This window comes from Pelodiscus sinensis, chromosome 7 (assembly GCF_052426305.1).
Source record: "Pelodiscus sinensis isolate ZL-2025 chromosome 7, ASM5242630v1, whole genome shotgun sequence".
NCBI lineage: Eukaryota > Metazoa > Chordata > Testudines > Trionychidae > Pelodiscus > Pelodiscus sinensis.
In genome coordinates, this window is record NC_143058.1 from 10,294,491 (window position 1) to 10,314,639 (window position 20,149).

The following is a 20,149-nucleotide window of genomic DNA, read 5'->3' on the forward strand; positions in this document are numbered from 1 at the left end:
CGGTGATTAGAAGATTTTTTTTTTTCCCCATAAAGGCACCTGGAAACGTGCCTTCATAGTGCACTATTTAGAGACCTTCCAACCTGTCTCCTCCTCCATTTCTTCTTAATACCAGCAATGGTAGGCTGGAACCTTCCCTCTCTTACAAATTTCTTTCTGACCCCCGAAGTTGTAGCATGCTGCAGTCTCACGAGTTAAAAAACTGTGTGTCTGTGCAAAGTGCAAAACAACCGTCTCCATGCTTAAGGTACCTTGGTGAGGGTCACCAGCGGGATTGTTGTCGCGTCTGTCATGAGTTTTAGCCCAGAACTCTCAAAGACAAGGAACAAGGCTTAAAGTACTCCTGATGGAGGCAGTTCTATGCTTCCATTCAGACCCAGGGCCAGGGGACCTGGCACCAAGCACCTCCTCAGCGGTGCGGAGCATTGTGACACCATTGTCTAGTTCAACACAAGAGACTTTTTGCAGCACTGAAATTTACTAGAACCTCAGAAAAGAAAGAGGCTGGAGGGGCAGAGCTCTGTAAAACAGCAGGGCGGGACGACACAACCCTTGGGGATCCCGCCCCCCCCATTTCCCCATGCAGGGATTGCAGCCCGAGAATGCCTTACCTCCATGAGGAGGGCCCTGACAGTGGACTTCCCCACACTGAACTGATTGCCCACTGACTGGTAACTGTCTGGGGTGGTGAGCTTCCAGTCAGTGATTGCAACCTGCTTCTCCAGGGGGATGGTGGGCTGCAGGTGAGTGTTGCATTATTGGAGGGCAGGGCAAGGCAAGCACACAGCTCCAAAAAGGTAGCTTTCTGCATGCGGAAGTTTTGGAGCCACTATTGGTCATCCCACCACTCCATGACCAGCCAGTTCCACCAGTCGGAACTTGTGTTCAGACTCCAGAAAAGCCTTTTCACTGTGGGTTGTGGTTGTGGTTGCATGGGTGTTGCTCCTGCACACAGGGAGAGGGTCCCAAGAATGAGCTCTTGTGCAGGACCAGGAAGGCAGCCTGCCAGAAACTGCATCATGGCCGTGTGGGGCCATCGCATGCCCAGAGGCAGCTCCGGCTCCGTGGTACAAAGACAAAAGTTGTGGCATTCAAAAAAGCTGGGCAACCACAGCACACACTGCAAGAACTTTGCTATCCTTCGAAGAGGTAGGCAAGCACACAGCAGAAGCAGAGAAATGGCTGTCTCAGCTAGGCTCTGGCACCAGCACTCAGAAGCAATGGGTGACCTAAAGCCTGACTGAACAGGTTCCAGGTAGCCTTATATACAAGATAGAAAGTGTAGAAAAATGTGAATTTATCCAAAAAGATTCAAGGAGTTCCAAACATTTTCCAGTTGATGTTCTTAGATCTTTGCAAGCATATTACCTGAATATTTTTTATATTAATAAGCTGCACTCAGAAATGTTTGCTGTGTATAACTTATAATAGCAACAAGGGAAAAATGAATTTGACTTGTATAGAACTAGTCATGTGTGGATTTACATATTGTGCTTGTCCAAGGTCAACAAGTCAGATGCCTTAATTCTGACTATTCCCTTCTCTATTGCCACAATGGAGCAGTCTTTTTAACTTCAAAGAACATTAAGACTTTCACATACAACACTCAACACAGCAAATGCTTGTCCAATTTGGCTTTAGCAATAATCAGAAGGGAATTACTTATGTATTTGTGCAGCTTACCAAATGTCTACACACTGGAGTTTCTTAAAGATAGAAGAGGGGATTTTCAGTTTCAGTAGAATGGTTAGATAAAATATTCCTCTATTTTCACCTTTCATTGTATTTGATTACTAATATTTGTCAAATTATGTATCTGATTTATTAAGTGCTAGGTGTAGGTTTTTAGATAAATAAACAATTTAATCTGTTATCTAAAAGGTTGCTTTATGCCTTAATTTCACTGAACACCAGTGAATAGCACCCATATCTGATAACTGTTGCCAGCTCCCGCTAATTTTCCTCATATACACCAGATTCCACAACACATGACCATTTTAGGTGTGACCACAATTAGCATCTTAAGCATTACTAAACTGCATACAGGCAGTCCCCGAGTTACGCGGATCCGACTTACGTCGGATCCGCAGTTACGAACGGGGCACTTCCTCTCCCTGGTCTCGAGCAGACCAGGGAGAGGAAGCAAAGCGGCGGCGGAACGCGAGGCCAGCTGACAGCCCAGACGCGTCTGGGCTGTCAGCTGGCCGCGCGCTCCGCTTTGCTCCCCCCCCCCCTGCAGACCAGGGGGAGGGGGAGCAGAGCGGAGCAGAGCAGAGCGGCGGAACGCGCAGCCAGCTGACAGCCCAGATGCGTCTGGGCTGTCAGCTGGCCGCGCGTTCCGCCGCTCTGCTCTACTCTGCTCCCCCTCCCCCTGGTCTGCAGACCTGGGGGACGGGGAGCAGAGCAGAGCAAAGCCACGGAGCCCGAGGGCAGCAGGATAGCCACGGCGCGTCTGGGCTGTCCCGCTGCCCCCGTGCTCCGCGGCTTTGCTCCGGACGCCTGTGGTACAGCAGCTGGGGCGCTGCCGGTTGGTCCCGTAGCGCCGCTCTGGATGCCACTGGACCAACCCAGCAGCACCCCAGCTGCTCTGCCCCAGGTGTCCCCTAGTCAGCAGCTGCTGAAAATGACCAGTGGCTGACTACAGGAAGCCCCTGCCCCGGGCTTCCTGGAATCAGCCGCTGATCAGTTTCAGCAGCAGCTGACTTGGGGATGCCTGGGGTTCTTAAGTTGAATCTGTATGTAAGTCAGAACTGGCGTCCAGATTCAGCCACTGTTGAAACTGATCAGTTTCAGCAGCGGCTGAATCTGGACGCCAGTTCCGACTTACATACAGATTCAACTTAAGAACAAACCTACAGTCCCTATCTTGTACGTAACCCGGGGACTGCCTGTATATTATATGATACTATAATACTGGCAGTCTGCTCAGGACTGTAAAAGGCAGCAAAAGACACAGGCCCACCCCTCAAAGAGCTTATACAGTAAAGGCCCTGCCAATGTACAACTTTTAGCTGAGTTACTAGCATGGCTGATGCTTGATACTCTCAGACTACCTGATTAAAATAATATTAATAACCATAGCAGCAAACAGTTCCTTGCCTGTGCCAAGAACATGGCTATCTTCATGTAATGGACTCAGCAAACTTTGTTTTCTTTGTGCAACACAAATAGGACCGCTATATTTTATAAGCAGTTTAACTAAGTGGCCTTCTAACCAGCTTTTGTTACCTTGCCATCTTTGATGACATTGCCTCATGTGATGCTGATGCCCTGTAGCTTGTGGATTGAATATATGAAGGCTAGGGCACTACTGGATAAGTACCCATACTCTTAGGGCAGGGTTGGCCAACCCGCGGCTCACAAGCCACACGCAGCTCTTGGATGAAAAAATTGCAGCTCCTGAGTAAATTTTTTTTATTAAAAAATTATGGTCAGGCTGGCCGCTCTGCACAAGGTTGCTCACAGCCAGGCCACTCTGAGCCGCATTCCAGTGCGTGCTCGCTGCTCTGCTCATGCTCCCCCTCTCCCCGCCCCTCATGCTTGTCATCCCAGCCAGAGCGTGCTCACGGTCAGCCCTCTGCGCTCAGCGTCCCAGCCCGCATGTGCTAAAGGCTGGCCACTCGGCTCATGTGCCCACACGCTTCCTGAGAAATTGGAGCTGGCTTGCAGTCCCAGGACACACTCACACCCCCACCCTGCACAGGCAGGCAGCAGGGGGGAGGAAGTCCCCAGCCCAGCAACAGACCCAGTGTTTCAGGAAGCGTGCCAGCTGTTTATGGGAGGGGAACGGAGGAGAGAAGAGGGGAATGGAAGAGCAGCCAGCGCTCTTCCTTAGGCCTTGGATCCCCAGGTACCGGCTGAGCTGTCGCTGTCCCTTCCCCCTGGCCAAACCTCACCACCACCAGCCCCCTACCCCAGAACCTTGCCCAAGCACTCTGTCCCCTGCCTCCACCAGCACACTTGGGGCCACGTGAGTGAGGCTTGGGGGTTTTCGGAGGGGGTGTTTTTTGCATCTCACTTCTGTGGCCTTAACTGACTTTTTATTTAAAAATGTAGCCTTGCTAACAAGTCCCAATTGGGGCCAAAGCCCCATCTGGCCGCAGCATCATAACACTTCTGCACCCCCCCCCCCAGACTCCAAACCTGAGCCTATCAAGCACTGGGAATCCCCTGTCCTGAGCCTCTCATCCCCAATCTTTTGCCACAACACTCCTGCACCATCCACATACTGAAAATCTGTCTCTTGAGCCCATCATACTCCCAGCCTCCCTGCCCTGAGCCCCTCATGCACCCCAGCCCAAACTCCTGCACCCTCACAGCCACAAGTCTGCGGTTTGCTCAGCTCCCCAACCCTCCACCTGACCCCAATGCTGTCCAGCCTGGAGCCCCCTCTCTGAGCCAGCATGCTGTTCTCTACTTCCTCCTGCACCCAAATTCCCTCCCAGAGCTTGCCCCTCTCACCCTTTCCCAGTGCTTTTTTTGTGATGTTATGCCCCGGGATGGTGTACCGGCACCTATTTTCCCCCAGCGTGGCTTTTTTCCCCCCCCTCAACAACTACGCCGTCCCCCCCAGGTACGTGACTCTTTGCACTCTATCCACTGCTTTTTTGGCTCTTCGTCGCTAACTGGTTGTCCACCCCTGCTCTACAGCAATGCTAATCAACTTTGAAAGCCCAGGGGCCACAATGATACAGCACATGCCGAAGACCGCAACTTAAGTGTGATTGCATATACGTGCAAAGTATATGCAAAAAGGTTCTTTCACATAATGCCCCGGAGCTCCTGGCACCACCTCCCTGGATGCTAAAAATGCTGACACCCTGTACTCATCTGTAACAGCCAGCCTATCCACTTTCATCTTTCAGTGCTCACCCCACCTGGGAGATGCTCCACAACAGCAAGGCATGTTGACAGACAACTGAGCTGGAGCAGCATGAAAACTGCAGTTTTTCAGAACCCTGTGCGCACAGTGACACTAACAGAATCACATGTATCTGAGCCATTTTTGGGCCAATTCATGCTCAATATTTAGACAAATGTCTTCAGTGTATAGTCAAAGACACTACTACAGTACCCTAGCTACACAATAAAGAGTTCTCAGCTGGAGATTTATCAATATGCATCTACAGTTAATTCAAGGGGTCTTCTTAAGGAATAAGCAGACTCAACATTACACTAATATATAAAGGAGAATGTTTGTATATTTGTGCTCTAATAACGTGGACACTATAAGATTTACTGCAACCAAACATTCCATGGGATAACCTTTCCTCCAGGAAAAGGTTTTAAGGTACTTTTGGACCCGAGTGAGCCTGATCTCAAACTATAAAAATAAAAAATAACCCGCTGCGCCACGCTGCAGAGGCAGCCCCGCCCACCCTAGGTTATGTGCCTGCCACCTGCGGCCCCAAAGTGCCATCCAAGACTTGCCCTATCCCTACGCACAGAGCAGCTCGGGCATCTGCCCTGCCCCTGTGGCTACGGTTACCAGGTAGTCTAAAACAAAGGCAATACTTGATGAAGGGGGAGGGGAGGAACTGGCCGTGAGGGGTGTGGATCTGGCCAGGAGGAAGCGGGGGGGGGAGGGGGCAGGAAGCGGGGCTGGTTGTGGGGGGAGCAGAGCTGGCCGGGGGAGATTGGGAGGGGGTGGCCGGTGGGAAGCAGAGCTGGTGGGGGGGGGGGATGGCCAGGGGATATTGGGGGGAGGCGGATGGCGGGAGCGGGGCTGGCTGGGGGAGATCGTGAGGAGGAGAACCAGCTGGCAGGAAGCAGGGCTCGCCGGGAGTGGGAAGCAAATCAGCCGGCAGGGAGCAGGACCGAGCAACGCCGGGTAACTCCAGATAGTGTAATATAGGACTTATTTTACTTACTATAGCTGTAGAGGAAAGTGAAATACATCGTCTGGATTGTATTGGGAAAAGTAACCAGAAATGATTACTATTAACGATACATGTAATTTATGGCAAAAGCACAAGAAGCTTTTGGTAAGCTGGTAAATAATGTTTGTACCAGTACTAGGAGATGAAGGATGCATTTGACAATAGTTTGTTGCATTTTGTAGAAAAAATTTCACTGTCAGTACTTTCACAGAGAGCACCAAGCAAATAATAATTTCAGATTAAATAAGGTTTCAAGGAAAAATACAAAGGAAGAGTTGCACAGCATTCCTCCTAGCTGTGCTGTTATTGTTACTATTAAAAGCACAACCAGCAGCTTCTGGTTTGTTATTCAAAATCAGACAACTTTTATCCTCACCCCAACACTTTAAGGCTGTGTCTACATTGGCACCCTTTTCCGTAATAGGGATGCTAATGAGACAAGTCGGAATTGCAAATGCCGCGGGGGATTTAAATATCCCCCGCGGCACTTGCATGAACATGGCTGCCGCTTTTTTCCGGCTCGGGGCTTTGCCGGAGAAAAGCGCCAGTCTAGACGGGATCTTTCGGAAAATAAAGCCTTTTCCGGAAGATCCCTTATTCCTCTTAAAATCAGGATTAAGGGATCTTCCGGAAAAGGGACTAAAGCCTGTGACTCAACCAGGGGGGCTGTATAGGGTTGCCAGATGGTTTAACCAAAAATACCGAACCCCTCCAACTCCCCTTCGCCCCCCCCAAAAAATGGGGAAAAAATTCTGTTGAGGAAAAAGGAGGGAGACCCCAAGAGTGGTTAAGCTCAATAAATAAATAAATAAAAGCGCATCCCCTTTAAGAAATGCTTTTGAGGGTTTTTTTGCCCCTAACAGGTTGCTGGTGGCCGTCCGCCATCTCGTTTCCCTGCTCCGGGCTGGACAGTTCCCCTGCAGAACCTGGTAAGCACCTAGGATTTTTGCTTCCTGGCCAGGAAAAAAATCAGAAAATACCAGACAGTTTAGATGTCTGGTATTTTCTGATTTCTTTTTACCGGACAGGAGGAAAAAATACCGGACTCTCTGGGTCAATACCGGACAGCTGGAAATCCTAGGCCTGTAACCTGAGCCCCATTGTCCAGGGCTTTAACCTTATGCCCCAGCAAGTCTAAGCCAGTCCTCACAGCCCCATTAAATAACCACTTTGGAGTCCTAACAGTTTGAAAACCACTGATGTTACACAATCACACTAAATTATCAAATTCTGCACTAAACTGAGTTTATGCCACTAGCTTTCTTCTATCACAGATGATTAATATGTACACTTGCATGCCTTGTGTATTCAATTTTACATTTGCACTGGCTTGTCTCAGCTATAGGATGGCACTGGTGAGGTAAACACAATAACAATGATCTCTTCCATGCCCTTTCTAGGCATACTTGGTATCCTCTTTATTTTCTGATTAATTAGACTGTATTTCAAACTGAGATTTATATACAATGTGGCACTTTAATCTATGCCTTAAGCTCTCACAGAGAAATAGTGTTTTGCAAAGTGTTGGCTAGTCTGAGAGTATATGGTACAGACCAGAAAATAGAGGAACATATGAAACAAAATTGTATAAAACATTTTTCAAGGATTCATTTAAAAGAATCAGGTATACTAATGAAGTAGACACAATAGCATCTACCTCTTGGCTTTTAAGCTCTTAAAATATTTAAGTACTGTTTTCTAAAACAAAATCTAAAGTTTCAATGTAATTAAGTTTATAACTATCTAAGGGCTTTGTTTAACATGGCAATTTTAGTATGCATATTCTCTATAGTGTACTATATAAGGTTATATTTTCTCCTGTATATAAATTTAACAGAACTTGAGCTGACTGCAGCTTATCTTAGTCCGATTTTCCAGGGCATACGTGGAGTATTCAGTTTCACACTTGTATGTCTACCATTCCGCAAAATGGTGTCCTCCACGCAGTGTGACCTTGCATGCGTAGGGCGAGCTAGGTCGTACTGTGTGGTCATGATTTTCAAATAGCACCCTCCTCTGTGCTCATTTGGGTAAGGGCATTGGACAGAATGGGACCACAGTCAGATAGTTTTTCTTGTGCACACAGTAGATAATGTTGCATGCATGGGTAGCACAACATTGGTGCAACCTGGGCTGGGCTTAATTGCATTTGTACATAAAAACTAGGGTTGCCAACACTCCAGGATTGTCCTGGAGTCTCCCAGAATTAAAGATTATGTTATGGGATGAAAGCTCCAGAAAAATTGGAAAGCCTAATAAGTTCATTTGGAGGTCAGAAATGGTGGTAAATCCCAGAATCTATGAATGATAGGAAGTTTAGAACAAGAAACGTTAAGATTTCTTATTTGTCTATTAATACTTAAGTTTTATATAATTTTTTTTATTCCACTAGTCTCTGCACCTCGAGGGACACACATCTTGCTACATGCAATGTTTTCTTTTGCTGTGCATTAACTTCAAGTTGTATTGCCATGTAGATATTAAATTTATGGTCACATAAATATACAATGTACAAGTGCTGTCAAGGTATATCAGCACTTCTATTCGTTGATGATAAACACATCATTAGTAGTAAGTAAATTGTTGGTAAATTAAATTACAGCACTAAAGATGAAGTTGTTTCCTGTCTAGCATGGGGTTGGACAATAATTTTTGGTAGGAGGCTATGCCAAGATTTTGGAAAGTGGTCAAGGGCCACACTTCTCTGTAGAGGAGATGTGGGATTTAGGATGGAGGCTAGGTACAGAAAGATGCACAGGGTAAGGGACTGAGATGCAGGAGACAGTGGGAAGTGTGAGAGGGAGTTTGGGTGAAAGAGGGGATTGTGACTTGGTTCAGGAGATTGGGGTGCAGGTCTGGGAGTGTGTTTGGGTGCAGGATAAGAATGTTAAGGACTAGTTGCGTTGACTGGTTGCTTCCCCTCCTTTGCTGATCCCGGGTTCTGCAGAAATGCTGCATGGAGTCCTGGATCAGCTGGAGAATCCCCAGCTGATCCCAGGTTCCATGAAAATGCTGCATGGAACATTGTTGTTTCTGGCCAATGGGAGCTGAGGATTGGGCTGGAGGTAGGTGGAGAGATCACAGGAAATCTCCCCCCTCCCTCCAGAGCAGAGAGCTTCTAGACTGTGCTTTAAACCTGCAGCAGGTGTGTGCTTGAGGGTTCTGGCAGGATGGTCCACAGGCTGGATCCAGTGGCTTTGAGGGCCATATTCGCGTCATGGGCCGTATTTTGCCCAGCCCTGATCTAGCAGTTTCTCAATTCTGAATCATAGATTTGGAGGGGAAAATGTATAAACAGTATGTCAATTGTAACTTTTAAAAATGTATTATATACATAACTTCTGACAACTTGATCTGAATACATCAAAAACTTGTCTTAATTTCAAGTACTTCAAAGGAAGCAATTTTTTCCAGCAAATAAAGTAGATTTACTTTTCATCTTGAAATAAATATGAAAGAATGCAGCAAACCCTCCCCTTTCCAAGATCTCACTATTTCATTTAGTGTTCAGAAAAGAGCATGTGTGGGGTACATTTCTCTTTTTGCATATGTAGTACAGAGATTTTTTTAGATTGTATGTTGTTGTAATACTTCAGTTGTGCATAATAAGGAAACTTCAGCATGAGTACCTGTGAAACTATAGTATTTTTCTCTTTTAAAGGTCCGGCATAAAGTTTTAAAAGGTTGGAGCTTGAATCTTGAAGTGTTTCGTATTTTATAATGTGAAGTCATGGTTGATATACAATATGCAATAGCAAAGGCTTCATGATTGTGTAGATATTTATTAAAATTATGGTGTGTGTCAGTTGATTTCATGTTACATGTATGTATATGTATTCAGTTTCATTCTTAGCAATATTGCTGCTTTATTTCTAAAAATTGTAACACATTGCAATTTTTGTTTGTCTTAGGTCTCAGGGTAACAATGTTGTTAACATCCTCCCTCATGGTATTAGGAGCTGGCCTAAGATGTGTACCACTGTCAGACATAACAATAAGGAAAAGGTAAGTGGAGAAAATATATACACTTTTTGCTCGTTTTAATTGTTCTTGTTTATGCTGCTATTCTAATGCAGAGTAGTGCACTACGATATATGGAAACACCTATTCAGTTTAAACTAGCTGTAATATTTCTTTCTTTGCTTCTCAGAATGTATTTTATTATAATTCTTTTACATGGTATCTGAGGAAAGGACATCAGTTAATTTAATCTTACCACACACCTATGAAAATAAGCATTAATCTTAGTCGTACTATGTATTTTAGAAATTTGCATCTGTCTGTCAATTTGTTCAAGAACTCCTCCTAAATGGTAAGAGCTAGGATCACCAAATTTGGTATGCAGCTTCCTTTTATCATAATTTAAAGCAAAGTCAGGATTTGTTGTGCCAGGACAATGGAATGTGCCCGGAATTCAGTTTTCTCATAACATGGAAAGGGAGGGGTCTGGTAGGAGGGAGTTAAACTACAGAATGACCAAAGAGGGCAGCAGCAAAGGACCAGAGAAGGGGACCAGAACAGCAATAACCCCATTGGGGCAGGGGTGGAGAAAGAGACTATCTGCTATATATTTCAGATAGTGAGTTTGTATGTGTCTGTCTGTCTGTCCCCCAGCTGGTTGACATGCACCCTTCCAACGGCTATGCTTACCAGAGCTGCAGCAGCCATGGACAGGCACTTCTCACTGTGTCCCAATCTAATGTGGTGAGAGGAGGGCTGCAGTTGTCCTCTCTCTCTGGGGCAGCTCACATACTGAATCCTTTAGCTCCACCCAAGAACAATGATTTAAATGAAAAAACAAAATTTGAGCTAAGGACACTAGCAACACCAGGTAATCCTTGGAGTTTTACAAATAAGAAAACTGAAGTATAGAGAAACTTATCCAAGATCACACAATCATCCCTCATGAAACAAAAATGTTGTTTGCAAATATTGAATAAATAATTTACATTGTATACACTGGATTTTTTATATCAAACATTGAGGAAAATGAGCTAACGTGCAAGGGGGTCCTTTCATTCATATAGTAGGTTACAATCCTAATTCCTAGACAATATATATTTTAAAATTACTTGCTTTCTATGTAGTTGAAATGTGTCCTTAGCGCATAGGCTGTGATGGAGATGGGAATAGAAAGTAGAACTGTAATAATGTCAAAGTGTTCAGACTTTCTTTAGAATGTCTTCAATTTGGTTACAGCATAAACTCTTGTTTTTATGGTCATAATAAATTACCGCTTGTTGTTCAGCCATTTCGTCTTTTTTTTTGCACTCTTGTCAATAGGAGGCAGCATGGTAATAGAGCTCTATTTTTTCCTCCAGAAAAGTATAGTAGCATCAACTCCTGATTATTTATGTATGTATATATGTATCTCATTATCTAGACATGGACTTCATTTTAAAAGTTCTTTTGGTCTGTGTTTGTAAGGCAAGGAGAGATTTCCAATGGTGTATTTAACCTCACGTCTTTCTGCTTTCAGTAATAGGAGCAGGATTGAATTGCTCTAGGACCAAATGTACAGGCAGTCCCCGACTTACGCGGATCCGACTTATGTCGGATCTGCACTTACGAAAGGGGCTTTCTCCCCCTGGAGCTCGCAGGCAGCGATCCGCCACCTCGACCTCCGGGGCGAGAAAAGCTGTTCCCGGTGCCCCTGGTCTGCTGGAGACCATCTCCAGCAGATCAGGGGCACCGGGAGCGAAGCCACAGCCGCGGCGGGTTCCCGCGCTTCTGAGGCTTTGCTCCGGCAAAGCCTCAGAGGCGCGGGACCCCGCCGCGGCTGCGGCTTCGCTCCCGGTGTCCATGGTCTGCTGGAGACGGTCTCCAGGAGACCAGAGACACCGGGAGCAAAGCCTCAGCGGCGGCGGGTTCCCGCGCTTCTGAGGCTTTGCTCTGGCAAAGCCTTAGAGGCGCGGGACCCCGCCGCGGCTGCGGCTTCGCTCCCGGTGTCCCTGGTCTGTTGGAGACGGTCCCTAGCAGACCAGAGACACCGGGAGCAAAGCCGCAGCAGCTGAAAAAGCTACTGGGGGGAAGCTGTTCTAGATTTGATTTTAACAAATAGGGAGGAACTGGTTGAGAATTTGAAAGTGGAAGGCAGCTTGGATGAAAGTGATCACAAAATCATAGAGTTCATGATTCTAAGGAATGATAGAAGGGAGAACAGCAAAATAGACACAATGGATTTCAGGAGGGCAGATTTTAGTAAACTCGGGGAGCTGGTAGGTGAGGTCCCATGGGAAGCAAGACTAAGAGGAAAAGCAACTGAAAAGAGTTGGCAGTTTTTCAAAGGGGCATTATTTAGGGCTCGGAAGCAACCCATTCCACTGTGTAGGAAAGATAGAAAGTATGGCAAAAGACCACCTTGGCTTATCCAGGAGATCTTGTATGATCTCAAAATCGAAAAGGAGTTCTATTAAAAAATGGAAAGTAGGACAAATTACAAAGGATGAATATAAGCAAACAATACAGGTATGCGGGGCAAGATTAGAAAGGCAAAGGCACAAAACGAGTTCAAACTAGCTACAGACATAAAGGACAACAAGAAGACTTTCTATACATATTTTAGAAGCAAAAGGAAGACCCAAGGACAGGGTAAGCCCATTGCTCAGTGAGGAGGGAGAAACAATAACAGGAAACTTGGAAACGGCAGAGGTGCTTAATGTCGTCTTTGTTTCAGTCTTCACTAAGAAGTCTGATGAGGGAATGCCTAACATAGTGAATGTTAGTGGGAAGGTAGTAGGTTTAGAAGATAAAATAAAATAAAAAAAGAAACAAGTTAAAAATTACTTAAAAAGTGATATGTCTGCAAGTCATCAGGGCCTGATGAAATGCATTCTAGAATACTGAAGGAACTATCTTTGAAAAATCATGGAAGACAGGATTCCAGAAGACTGGAATAGGTCAAATATAGTGCCCATCTATAAAAAGGAAATAAGAACAACCCATGAAACTACAGACCAGTCAGTTTAACTTGTGTGCAGGGAAGATAATGGAGCAAGTAGTTAAGGAATTCATCTGCAAATATCTGGAAGGAAGTAAGGTAATAGGTAACTGCCAGCATGGACTTGTAAAGAACTAATCATGTCAAACCAATCTGATAGCTTTCCTTAATAGGAGAACAAGTCTTGTGGATACAGGAGAAGTAGTGGACGTGGTGTTCCTAGACTTTAGTAATGTATTTGATATGGTCTCACATGATCTTATTAATAAACTGGGCAAATACAACTTAGATGGGGCTACTATGAAGTGGGTGCATAACTGGCTGGATAACCATTCTCCGAGAGTAATTATTAACAGTTCCCAGTCCTGCTGGAAGGGCGTAACAAGTGGGGTTCTGCAGGGGTCTGTTTTGCGACTGGTTCTATTCGATATTTTCATCAATGATTTAGATATTGGCATAGAGCAGGGCTACTCAACTTTGGAAGTCCCAGGGGCTACAATGACACTCTCAGCACATGCCGAGTGCTGCAAGTTAAGTGTGGTTGCATATACATGCAAATATATATGCAACTAGCTTATTTCACACTGACGGGAATGAATACAAAGCACTTCCCACAATGCCCCGGCGCTCCCGGCACCTCCTCCCTGGGGGTTAGTAATGCTGACACCCTGTATCTGTCTGTTCCAGCCACCCCGTCCGCTTGCATCTTTCAATACTCACCCCTCCTGGGAGATGCCTCACCATTGTGGAGCATGTTCCCAGTGGAGGTCTTGTTCAAAGTATCCCACCTGCGGGCCTTATATTGAGCCACACATAAACCTAAACCTCACCGCAAGCCGAAAATAAATGAGCTGCGGTCCACGTGTTCGGTAGGCCTGGCAGAGAGTATGCTTAATAAGTTTGCAGATGATACGAAGCTGGAAAGGGTTGCAAGTGCTTTGAGGATAGGGTCATAATTCCAAATGATCTGGACAAACTAGAGAAATGGTCTGAGATAAATAGGATAATAAGTTTAATAAGGACATTTTCAAAGTACTCCACTTAGGAAGGAACAATCTGTTTCACAAATACAGAATGGGAAGTGACTGTCTAGGAAGGAGTACTAGAGAAAGGGATTTAGGGGTCATAGTGGACCACAAGCTAAATAAGTCAACAGTATGATGCTGTTGCAAAAAAAGCAAACATGATTCTGGGATGCATTAACAGGAGTGTTGTGAGCAAGACATGAGAAGTCATTCTTCCGCTCTACTCTGTGCTGATTAGGCCTCAATTGGAGTATCGTATCCAATTCTGGGCAACACATTTCAAGGAAGATGTGGAGAAATTGGAGAAGGTCCAGAGAAGAGCAACAAGAATGATTATAGGTCCAGAGCACATGAGCTATGAGGGAAGACTGAAAGAACTGGGCTTGTTTAGTTTAGAAAGGAGAAGACTGAGAGGGGACATGATAGCACTTTTTGAGTATCTAAAAGGGTATCACAAAGAGGGAGACAAATTGTTCTCCTTGGCCTTTAAGGATAGGACAAGAAGCAGTGAACTTAAACTACAGCAAGGGAGGTTTAGGTTGGACATTAGGAAAAACTTCCTAACTGTCAGGGTGATTAAACACTGGAATTAATTGTCTAGGGAGGTTGTGGCATCTCTATCTCTGGAGATTAAGAGCAGGTTAGGTAGACATCTATCAGGAATGGTAGATAGTTCTTGGTCCTGCTGTGAGGGCAGGGGACTGAACTCAATGACCTCTCGAGGTCCCTTCCATTTCTAGTGTTCTATGATTCTATGCAAGTGAGATTATCAATTCAGCGGTCTCTGAATCGAATCTAAGTGCTTAAGTGACTTCCACCAGCTCACTGGTGTGACTGCCTTTAAAATATCTTCAGCAAACATATATATGCTGAATGGTTCACCCTTAGCTCTGAAGTTTATTATAACTGGTATTATGATGGGATGGTGGTTGGATGCAACTCCTCTTCTTCAGTAGTTAAAGTTTGACCCTGGTACCTAGTATTGAGACGAGTTTCAAGGAAATGAGCGTGGCGATAGTGCTTATCCCATTCTCTCTTTTTTTTTTTTAATGTTTGTAATTACGCTCTGTCATTGAATATTTCTCTCTTTATATTCTGACTCAGTTCCTTCCAAATTTAAACAGTATCAGAAATAAAACAAATATTCTGTTTTGAGCAGTGTACCTGTGGGTGCTCTACTGTAGGAGTCTTGGCACTCTTGCGCTTCTATCTGGAACTTTTTAGCAGCAATATCCCTCCCCCAGTGTTGGTGCGCACACATGGCACTGCTTGCAACATAGCGAACATGCCAATGCACACTGTCAGCCTCCAGATAGTTGCTTCTCAACCACTCCTGATTTGGTCAGAACACAGCAGCGCTCAGTGTGTTACCTTAGAGAATTATTGGTGGTCATTGTAGTTGTTGTTAGATAGTTACATTTCCCTTCCTTGAATGAGTTAGTTTAAAAATATATTGTTTATACTCTCTTCATAGTTCATGGATAGGATAAGGTAAGCATGCCAGGCTCACCAGTGTTTAAATGGTGCCTGACATGCAGATTGTCTGTACTTGTCTCTGACAAGCATGCCCAGTGTATCCATTGCTTGGGCCAGGAACATTCACCGAATAGCTGCCACTGTTGCAAGCAGCTCTCATCCAGATCACTAAAGGCAAGAGAACTCCAGTTAAAGCTACTCACCATGGAAGAATTGAGGCCAGCCTCGAAATTGGCACCTCAAAGTTCCCTGGCTTGTATCTTGCCAAAGGTGGCTTTGGATCAAGGCCCGTTGGCTCCAAGAGAGGTTCCAGCCAAGAAAATGCCCAAAAGAAAGCACTCTTCACTCTCGGCAGAGAGGGCAATGAAGAGATCTTCTCCCCAAAGTAAGCCTCCATCACTAAAGGGGAAAGCTACTGGGCATGCAAAAGTACAGGGAAGTCTGGTACCAGCAAACCCTGAGGGGCAGTATCTCCCAGAGAATCATAACCTTCAGTGTCGGCGCTTAAGCTGAAGAAAATTGCCACTGCGCTGTTGGTACTGACAGCGATGGTAATGATGAAAATGGTAGCTAAACCACTTCACGGTCCCACAGACAAGAGGCCTTCTGAACTGCTGGTATGGGCACTGGCCAAGTCCGTACCAGCCCTGAGTACAGATGTCTTCCCCGGTACCGTCTGCAGCCTGGAAATGGGCAGGCTCTCTGACACATGGAGAACTTGTGATACTGACCTTTGCTTCTCCAAGACCTTTGACTACCCAGCAAGAGCTAGCAATAGCATCAGTACTAAGCACACCCTTATTCGGTACCAATGCCACACTGACACTGGAAGGAACAAACAGGCTTGCACACACTATCAAGCTTGGCGCGCCCCCCCCTTCTCCAGCGTCAGAACACGAGGCCGTCCAATCCACTGCAGAGATAGTCCATCTACTCACATCTCTAGGTCTCCAGATAAATGCATAAATATTACACACCGCTCCATCCCAGAAGCTGGAATTCATAGGAGCCACATTGAATTGCATGAACACACAGGTGCGACTACCATTACATGGTTCCAAACTCTGTATACACTAGCAAAAACTATTATAGACAGTCCCACAGTGTCGGCCAGATAATGCCTTCAGCTTCTAGGCCACATGTTGGCAACCAAAGGCATGGTTCCCCACTCCAGGCTACGCATGAGAGATCTCCAGATGTGGCTTCATATGTGCTTTTGAACTCACAAGCACCATATGCAGAAAATGCTCAGCCCCACAAAGAGGGTCAGAGAATCATTTCTACGGTGGTTACAGGTTGACAAGCTATGTTCAGGTATCCCTTGCCAGCAGATGCCCCTGTTCATAAGCATAACCACGGATGCATCATTAGAAGGCTGGGGCGTGCACAGCGACGAGCACAGCACCCAGGGAAGATGGACACCGACAGAGTCAACCCTGCACATCAACATTCCCGAACTTTGCGCAGTGCGAAGAGCATGCAAGCACTTTCTACCATTGATACGCAGCAAGTCTGTGAGGATACTCAGACGACACTGCCTACATGTTTTACATAAATCACCAAGGGGGAAGGGGGAGATCATATCCCCTCTGCAGGAAGGGAGCAACACTATGCCAGTGGTGCAATCACCACCACATCACCCTATCAGCAGTGTATCTCCCAGGCAACTGAAACATCACTACGGACCATCTAAGCCACATATTTCATCAGACATATGAATGGGAAATACATCCTCGAGCCCTACATTCCATCTACCTAAAGTGCGGTTTTGCAGAAAGACTTATTCATCACATTGCACAACACCAAATTCCCCAAGTATTGTTCCAGGTCGGGGCTGGGTGAGGACTCCAAGGGGGATGCCATGATGATCTGCTGGTCTCAATCTCCTATACGCCTGTTTACCACTTACCCTTCTTGGCAAGGTCATACACAAAAGAAAGCTGGACAAAGCTGGAATTGTTGTCAGCACCAGCATGTCCCAGACAAACCTGGTTTTCTTACCAGTCACAGCTGACAGCTGTGACATTGATTCCTCTTCCACTGTGGTCAGACATACTATTTCAGGATCAGGGTCGAGTTCTCCAGCCACATATTCACAAACTCCATCTCCAGGCATGGCTCGGCTCCTTCAGGAGTGAATACTCCATACCTGGTTTGAGGAAGTCCCCATTACAATACTAATTGTCACAAATGCATTACAAGAAAGACCTTTTGCAGAAATGGAGCCATTTCTCTGAGTGGGCAGATCAAAGAACACACATCCTCGCTCTGCACAGTTGAGAATAATCTTAGAATATCTTCTTTCATTAAAAAACCAGAACCTTTCCAATTCATCCTTAAAGGAACACCTAGTAGCTATCTAAAGCAAGCACGAGGTCGTGGATGGCCACACTGTATTTTCTCACCACACCACAAAGAAATTTCTGAAAGGCCTCAACAGTAATTTTCCCCCTATAAAGCTGGCAGTGCCACCTTGGGATCTCAACTTTATTCTTAACACCTTGACCCACCCACCCTTGAAGTCCACGGCAACATGTTCCCTCACTCATCTTTCTACAATAGTGGCCTTCTAGCAATCACGACAGCAAGAAGAGTAGGTGAACTGGTCATGCTTATGGTGAAGTCACCATCATCTACAAGGATAAATTAGTTTTAAAACCACGTCCCAAATTTCTCCCAAAAGTAGTTTCACAATTCCATCTTAACAAACCTATATACTTAACCTGTTTTCCGCCAAAAACCGCATTTGGACACCAACACAGCATGGCTCCACTCCTTATACATTTGAGCACTTGCCTTCTACCTAGATAGAATGAAATGGCATGTTTTCCATAAATCACCAAGGCGGAGGGAAGAGATCATATCCCCTCTGGAGTTCTCCTAGAAATTATTCATTTCTATAGCAGAGCGTTCTAAAGGAGCTGCAATCTCAAAACAGAATCTTTTGAGATGGATAACAAACTGTATTAAAGAATGCTACCATGTCTATAAGATGCTGTTACCAACCCCTTTGCGGGCACATTCCGCCAGGATGGTAACCACTTCTACGGCCTTCCTACGTAATATGCCCATCAAGGACATCTGTAGGCCAGCAACTTGGGCATCAGTCCATACATTTACAAAACATTATGCTATAGAGACTTACACTTCACAGAATACCATTTTTGGACAGGCAGTCCTCACCGCTGACTACCATCCACATCTGAAGCCCCTCTTCCACAGACTGAGGGCACTGCTCCGTAGTCATTTACAGTGGAGTGTCCACAGGGACACTCCTCGAAAAAGAAAAGAGGTGGTTCTTCAAGTGATGTCCCCATGTGTTCTCCGTTGTTGGTGATGGGTCACCCAGAGCTGCAAATTGGAGCATTGCAAAGCAGTTCCCTTCCCCCCACAGTGGTGGGTGCATGCACAGGAGGCATCTTGTGCCACTGCCTCCAGAGTGCCTGACATGCGTGGCCTGGCTCTTCCCTTTCAATTCCTCGTCAACCACCCTCAGCTGCAGATGGAGCTTTAACACTCTCACTCTCCTTACCTCAGATAGTTATTTAGTGTTTGGACCGTTCCTTTTATAGAGTTAGTGTTAGAAATTCATGTAAATAGTTTCCCTCCATGTTTACCTTAAGAAAACAAAACAAAACAAAACAAAATTATTTCCCTCAGGGGATTTGAATGCGGCATTAGCCGCTCAATCGCGGCAGACCAGGTGCCTCTTGGTTCTCTGACCAGGTGCCTCTTGGGTCCCTGCTTCTGTGGGAGCGGAAGAGTCAAATCAACAAATATTAACAAACTGATAGAATAATATTAACTAACATGTCTGCCTCCTCCGGCTTTAAGAAATATACTGACTGCTGAGAGCCCATGCCAGTGTCTGATGGTCATTCCCTCTGTATATGCAGTTTGGGAGAAGCCCTCAACTTGCAAAAATGCAAGCACTGTTCAAGCCTGATGGCAAGAGCAAGAAAAGATAGAGAGCTTTGCCATAGATGAGGCAATTATGGAGACATCTGAGAAACTGTGGCAAATGCCTGTATTTATCCAACCTACCTGTAAAAGGACAGAGAGAAAATACTTTGTCCCCCTCCCCCCCCCCCAAGACACTGAATTCCTATTCTCACACCCACAACTGAACTCTTTGGTTGTAGAGTCGGCTCAGCACAGATCTAAACTGCCCCTGTATAAAACTGCTAACCAAGACAAGGATCATAAGAAGCTAGATCTTTTCGGTAGTAAGGTCTACTCTTCCTCCACGCTGGCAAATCATGATTTTAATAATTACTCAAAACTGGGAGAGCTCTTGGAACACCTTCCCAAATCAAAGAGCCCTATCTTGAAAGCAATAGTCCATGAGGGCCAAACTATTACATGTACTGCCCTACAAATTAGTCTAGATGTGGCTGACACTGCAGCCAGAGCAATGGCCACAGTGGTCATGATGTGAAGAGCATTCTGGTTACAAGCTGTGGGGGCTCCCTTTCCCTGTGCGCAGATGCCATCCGCTAATGGAACTGGTGCATTTGCAACCATGTTACACTAGTAGCATCATTCCTACCTGGGGTCACCAACACCACTGTGGACTTTGAGCCGCAATTTTTCTGAGGACAATGTATAGGAGCTGCATCCCGAGGTCACGAACTTGATCTTCCCTTAATGAGGTTGGCCAACAATGGACCTTTTTGCCTCTCCCCACAACACCAAATGCCCCTGATTCTGCTCCAGAGTGGAACCCAGCAAGGGCTCGCTCCTGATCTAATGGAGGGCTCCTCTGTTCTATGCCTTCTCCCCCCATACCACTCCTTCCCATAGTACTCCACAAGATCCGCACAGAGGAG

General features: G+C 45.7%; 1 protein-coding gene across 1 annotated transcript in view; it reads left to right on the forward strand.

Annotated features, from left to right (window-relative positions):
- Window positions 1-20,149, forward strand: part of SLC49A4 (solute carrier family 49 member 4) — a 124,372-nt gene that overhangs the window by 16,784 nt on the left and 87,439 nt on the right. The window contains exon 2 of the mRNA XM_075933110.2: window positions 9,791-9,884. Coding sequence (XP_075789225.2) covers window positions 9,791-9,884 — 94 coding nt within the window. The remainder of the gene's footprint in view (window positions 1-9,790; window positions 9,885-20,149) is intronic.